This window comes from Chiloscyllium plagiosum, chromosome 7, assembly GCF_004010195.1.
Source record: "Chiloscyllium plagiosum isolate BGI_BamShark_2017 chromosome 7, ASM401019v2, whole genome shotgun sequence".
NCBI lineage: Eukaryota > Metazoa > Chordata > Chondrichthyes > Orectolobiformes > Hemiscylliidae > Chiloscyllium > Chiloscyllium plagiosum.
The window spans coordinates 109,022,685-109,029,199 of record NC_057716.1 but is presented as its reverse complement, the minus strand read 5'-3'; the positions used below and the strand labels follow the sequence as shown (position 1 = coordinate 109,029,199).

At 48.5% G+C, this 6,515-nt stretch overlaps 1 protein-coding gene across 1 annotated transcript in view; it reads right to left on the bottom strand.

Annotated features, from left to right (window-relative positions):
- atg9a (ATG9 autophagy related 9 homolog A (S. cerevisiae)) overlaps nucleotides 1-6,515 on the bottom strand; it is a 40,790-nt gene that overhangs the window by 12,546 nt on the left and 21,729 nt on the right. Inside the window, exons 3-7 of the mRNA XM_043694411.1 lie at nucleotides 5,022-5,086; nucleotides 4,211-4,372; nucleotides 3,307-3,448; nucleotides 1,335-2,083; nucleotides 346-499 (exon numbers count right to left, since the gene is read on the bottom strand). Of these exons, the coding sequence (XP_043550346.1) occupies nucleotides 346-499; nucleotides 1,335-2,083; nucleotides 3,307-3,448; nucleotides 4,211-4,372; nucleotides 5,022-5,086 (1,272 nt within the window). The remainder of the gene's footprint in view (nucleotides 1-345; nucleotides 500-1,334; nucleotides 2,084-3,306; nucleotides 3,449-4,210; nucleotides 4,373-5,021; nucleotides 5,087-6,515) is intronic.

Below are 6,515 nucleotides of genomic sequence, written 5' to 3'. Positions count from 1 at the left end.
CCCTGCACCTCCAGACTCTCCTCCTGCAGCATTCCCAGGCCCTGAAACCCCCAGGCACCCCTCTCCCGACACCCTCACACTCTGCACAGCCCTCCCTGCACCCACACACACCTCTTCCCACACACGATACCCATCAGCCGCATTCCCCAACTGCTACACTGACCTCCCTGAGACCCTGCACGCACATGCCCTCCTCCTCAGCACGCTGAAAGCCCAAACCCTGCCCCCTGCACAGGACCCTGCCAATTCCTGTACTGACCTCATCTCTTCCCCAGTGACCTCAGGACCACACCAGTTCCTCTCCCCCAGTGCCCACACTCCCCACCTGCCCCATGGGCTCCTTACCGCTTTGTACTGAAAGAGCTGAGCGAATTCGTCGCGGGTCTCGTAACGATTGGCTGCCCCTTGCCAATGATCAGGCATATAGTGGATGTGGGACAGAATGACCCGGAGTAACTGCTCTGGGCAGAACACCATGTGTTTGTCTGGAATAAAGCATCTGGAAACAGACAGGTGATTCAGATCACCAAGAGACAAATCAACAGCAAAGTAAACTATGCACTCCCTCAGCACTGACCCTCCGACAGTGTGGCGCTCCCTCAGCACCTGACCCTCCAACAGTGTGGCACTCCCTCAGCACCTGACCCTCCAACAGTGTGGCACTCCCTCAGCACCTGACCCCCACACAGTGATTAATCCATAGCCTGCACCAGAAGCCCTCAACCCAGCAGGACTTACATATGAAGAGTGACTGAATCAAATAGGACTACAGTAACTGGAGTTTAGACAAATCAGGGAAATCTCAGAAACCTATAAAGTTCTAGCAAAACTAGACTGGGTAAACACAGGAAGGATATTGCCAATGACTGGGGAGTTCAGAACCAATAGTCACAGTGTCAGGATACGGGAGAGGCCATTCAGGACTGGGATGAGGGGAAATGTCTTCACCCAGAGAGTGGGGAGCCTGTGGAATTCTCTCCCACAGAAAGCGGTTAAAGATAAAACACTGAATGTTTCAAGATGGAGTTAGATCATCCAAGGGCCAAAGGGAACAAAGGGTATAGAGAGAAAGCAGGAACAGAGTACTATTTGGGTAATTAGCCATGATTGTGTTGAATGGTGGAGCAGGCTCAGAATATTAACTCTGATTCTGTGTCAGTGATGTTACAAGCTTTGCTGCTTTGCTGGAGCTTCTCCAGCAGTTTGTTTTATTTCTAACTGATGAGCTGAGAGATTTCTCCTTCAGTGATCCTCTGGGCCTTCTCTCTCCATATTCCCTCCCAGCAGCTCCTGGAAAGTGTCCCTTTGAGTGGCCCTCAGCCCAGGATTCTCACCTACACACAGTAACACATAGGCCGAGCAGTGTGATTGTGGTCAGCACATGTTCTACAGCCAGAACATCTTCGTCATACACAGTTAGAGTGATGAGCACAGCCAGGATAGAGCCAGCAAAGAAGGCCACATTTTTAGCTAGGACGCTGAGCAATGGTGACAGGAAGCAGTTCATGTATTTGGAAGCAGCCTTATAGCCCTTGCTGAGCCTGGACTGTAGCTCATGGTCCAGCTCATTGAAGTGACGGAGGTAACACCGTCCGTACAGTGACCAGCACCGAGCTCCCAGGCTGCCAGGCTCCCGTTTAATGACCTCCGTGTAGCTGAAGAAAGCGTAGAGAATCTGCCAGATCAGGATAATCGGGCAGAGGAGCAAGTTGGTGATTCCAATCCACAGGATCCGGGTGCTGAGCTTCTGTGCCAGCTCTAAGCGATTGCCTGCTCGTTTATACTCGGACTTCAAACTCCATTCATTCTGGAACAGCGAGCCAGGACCCCACAGAAAGATCAGCTCAAAGTTATACTTCAAACCCCTGGTGTAGAAAACCACCTCGCCCAGGATAGGAACGTGAAAACGGATTGGCAGTAGAGATTTGTTAATCATGGCCACCATGTAGTTTTTGAAACGCAGGATACGATGGTAGATATCCAGTTCACTCAGCTCCCTCTTGTGGATGCAGATCTGATGTTCTTTCTGAATGTGGATGATCCGTGCTTGCACCTCTTGCCAGCTACAGTACGGGAGCTGGGCCTGAAACACAGAACCACAACATGAGCTCACATTGCCACAGCTTAACCCCAATATCATCCACAAGAACACCATGTTAGACCCAATTGCAACACTCACGCTCCAACACCCACCCCTTAAACACCCCCACCCTCAAAACCCTCTCCCAAAAGGAGTGGCTGACTGTCAAGCTCCAGAGGGTCTTTAGACGAGTAACCCAAGTCACATTTATTGCTGTAGTATAATGGACTCTCATATTATCCAACATAGAAACATAGAGGATAGGAGCAGGAGGCGGCCATTCGGCCCTTTGAGCCTGCTCTGCCATTCATCCTGATCTTGGCTGATTGTCCAACTCATTAGCCTAATCCTGCTTTCTCCCCATAACCCTTGATCCCATTCACCCAAAGCACTAGATCTATTCACCCCTTGAATACATTCAATGTTTTAGCATCAACTACTTCCTGTGGTCGTGAACACAAGTGTTAGTTCTGTTTACATTCATCTGTGGTCTATCCTCTACAGCTGATAATTAGACAGGCTGCAGCCGGAGAGAAGTAGTAAACGACTTCACCCAGTCTTGACCAGTTCAGCATCCTGGCAGGGTCAGCAAATATCACTATGTGCATCAGCACTAACCAGGGCAATATCATAACCTCCGACAACACTTTACAAAAATCTCCGACAAAATATACTCATTGATCAACAGCCAGTGACTAACCACTCCCCACCTTCTAAACTTACACCCTAAACCCACCACTGACACTCAGTGGCAGCAGTGTGTACTATAACCAAACCCACACCCACTTCCATCTAGAAGGACAAGGGCAGCAGATACATGGGAACACCACCCCCTGCAAGTTCCCCTTCAAGCCACTCACCGTCCTGACTTGGAAATATATCGCCGCTCCTTCAGTGTCACTGGGTCAGAATCCTGGAATTCCCTCCCTAAGGGAGACTGTGGGTCTACCCACAGCAGGTGGTCTGCAGCGGTTCAAGGTGGTCAGGAAATGCAAGCCCACATTTTTAAAACCCAGGTGGTTAGTGTAAGCTGCATTAAACCACCCTCACACCCCAGTAAATTGATCAATATTGCTGGCTCATTGTTAGCTGTTCCAGCTCACAAAAAGTGCGCATGTCAAACCCAACTCCAGAAAATGGATCTCCACACTCAGCTGTTCTTACTTTAACCCCAAGGAAAGGGAACAGTAGTGAGGTGGGCAGAGATACAGAGAGCAGGAACATACCATCGGTATCTTCAGAGCATTCTTGTAAAATGCACGAATCTCCCAGTAACAGCAGACATTATAGAGGAACTTCACCAACCGATGAACCCAAAAGACGCCAGCAATCAGCAAGATGAAGATGATCAGCACGTTCTGTCGGATCCTAAAAAGTAGAACCCATAAAGTGAAAGCTAATCCCACCATGGGATTTACAGGCACTCCAGCCACCAAACTCTGCCTTCCCCAGCCTCCTTCCCCCTTCCTAATCCCCACCTCTCCCATCCATGTCCCCTACCCCATTCACATTCACCCCCTTCCCCAAAGTCAGATAGCCAGCAGTGTGTACCATCAAAAGATGCCTTGCAGAAATTCACCAAGGCTACATTCGTTGGTGCTGGGTCCAAATCCCGGAACTTTCTCCATCCCTGCCCAACAGCACTGTAGCTGTTGCAACACCCCCAGAGCTGCAGTAGTTCAAGAACACAGCTCACTACCACCTTGGCAAATCCATGCTGCTAAACCAGCAAGGTCCACATTATCTTGAAATGAATTTACAAAATACACAAATCACTTTTGTAGGGAATTACTGAAGTGCAGATACATTGCAAGGGAATGGACAAACACCTCGTGGATGAATGAATCGAAGGATAGGGTGATGGGGTTAAATGGAGGAGGGTTGGAAAAGCTTCATAAGGAGCAGAGATTGCCAGCACTGACTTGTTGGAGGAAAGGCCTGTTTCCATCCTGGAAATTCAGTGTAATTCTACGAATATATAAATTGTAACATTGAAAAACATTGAAGATATAAAAAGCCAACTAGGTCGCTAATGTCAGTGAGGGAATAAAACCGACTTTCCTTTGAACTATGACTAGATCGACCAAACATGTCAGTCTGCCCCAATCCCCCCTCCTCCACAATCCTTACTGAGCAGTGCAGACACATGGGGGCAGAAAGGCATCTGGCAGTGTCACTTTCATCAGCTGGCTTTCACGATGAGTATTGTTCACCAGCTTGTTAGCGAAAAGGATGTCGTAGTCAACACAACTGACCAAGAACGTGGTGAAAGTCACGACAAAGACAAACTGCCTGCAGAAATCGAGCCAGAGAGAGAGAGATTACTATCAACCAGGAATCCACATGCACATACAACATGGGTTCAATAAAGATGAAAGCTTCCTCTACACTTTTAAATTGTAAGTATTTAGTTCCATCATCACTGTCCCCACCAAACACTCTCAGAACAGGGACAGCCTGGGGTTAGACACAGAGTACAGCACCCTCTACTCTAATATGCTGGAAGTAAAGCTCTTCTACACGGTCTCTATTAAACACTCACAAGACAGAGACAGCAAGATGTTACTTCGAATAAAGCTCCCTCTACTCTTTTCTACTGGAAGCAAAGCTCCATTGACACTGTCCCCAAACACTCCCAGGGCAGGGACAGGACAGGGTTAGATACAGAGTAAAGCTCCCTCTACACTGTCCCCCCATCAAACACCCCCAGGACAGGGGCAGCGCAGGGTTAGATACAGAGTAAAGCTCCCTCTACACTGTCCCCCCATCAAACACCCCCAGGTTAGGGGCAGCGCAGGGTTAGATACAGAGTAAAGCTCCCTCTACATTGTCTCACTCCAGGGTAGGAACAGCTTGAAGTTAGATACAGATGGATCTAGATGAATATCTAGTGCTGGATATAGATTAATACCAAAATGTAGTTAATACTAAGAATACCTACACCAATTCAAACATCTCGGATAGCAGCATACAGAGGAAGCCATTCTTCTGATGCAAGTGATAGACGTGCCAAGCAGTTAAGGTAAAATGAGGAACTTCAATGAAGAACACAGATCCCACCACTGCCTCAGGCAGCCCAATTTACACACAGGAAACGCAAGTGCAACATTCAATCAGGGTCTCACACCCTGAATACTTCAATTACTGTCAACAATGTTGACTTGATGGGCTGAACTATGAACGTGACTCCATGCTGCACACAGTAGTTCCCCAGGGAGAGTAGACTGAGAGACACCAGTCAATGTACAGACATATCCCTGAGAAAGAGGGACAGAGGGGGAACTGACAGAGACCAGGGAACAGATATCTCCGTTCTCACTCTACCTGAGAGATACCATTCTCTATACACACATCTCCTTACGAGGGGGGACATGGAATACACCAGTCAATGAAGGGAATAGGAATAATTCTGGGAATCACAGACCAGTCATGTCTGTGATGGGTAAAGTATTAGAGAGGATTCTGAAAGACAGAATTTATGATTACTTGAAAAACCATAGGTTGATTAGAGATAGTCAGCATGGCTTTGAGAGGCTGTGATAAAACATGTTGACGATGGTACAGCAATGGATGGGGTGTACATGGATTTTAACAAGGCATTTGATAAGGTTCCCCATGGTAAGCTCATTCAGAAAGTAAGGAGGCATGGGATACATGGAAACCTGTCTGTCTGGATACAGACTTTGCCAGCCCATAGAAGACAGAGGGTGGTGGTAGATTGAGCGTATTCGGCCTGGAGCTCGGTGACCAGTGATGTTCTGCAGGGATCAGCCCAGGACCTCTGCTCTTTGTGATTTTTATTAATGACTTGGATGAGAAAGTGAAAGTGTGGGTTCTTACGTTTGCCGATGACACGAAGGTTGGTGGAGTGGTGGATAGTGTGGAGGGTTGTTGTTGGTTGCAATGGGATATTGACAGGATGCAGAACTGGGCTGAGAACTGGCAGATGGAATTCAACCTGGAAAAGCGTGAATTTGAATGCAGAATACAGAGGAACCTCGATTATCCGAACGAGATGGGCAGGCACTATCTCATTTGGGTAATTGATTCTTTCTGGGGCTCGGAGTTTTCTGTAAAGTCTGCTCCCCGTTCAGGAGACCAAGCAGCAGCAGCACTGTGCATGAGACCCTGCCTCCCCCAACCATCCCCACCCACCGTCCGATCCCCGTCTGTGCCCCCGCCCCTCCTACGTCTGACCCAACTCCCATCTGCCACCCCCTCCAGGGCAGCCGGACTGGATACCAACAATAGGACCGCTGCTGCTGCCTTTGTGGGGTAAGTCTCCAAATAGCACACGCACACAGACAACATTTTGACAGGTTTCACCTCTGCCCTGTACAGGACAATGTTAGAGAGATTATCTGGGGGGGGGTACAGCCCTATGTAGAACTTCAGGGAAACTGTGGAGGTGAGAGAAACAGACAGAGAGAGGGCG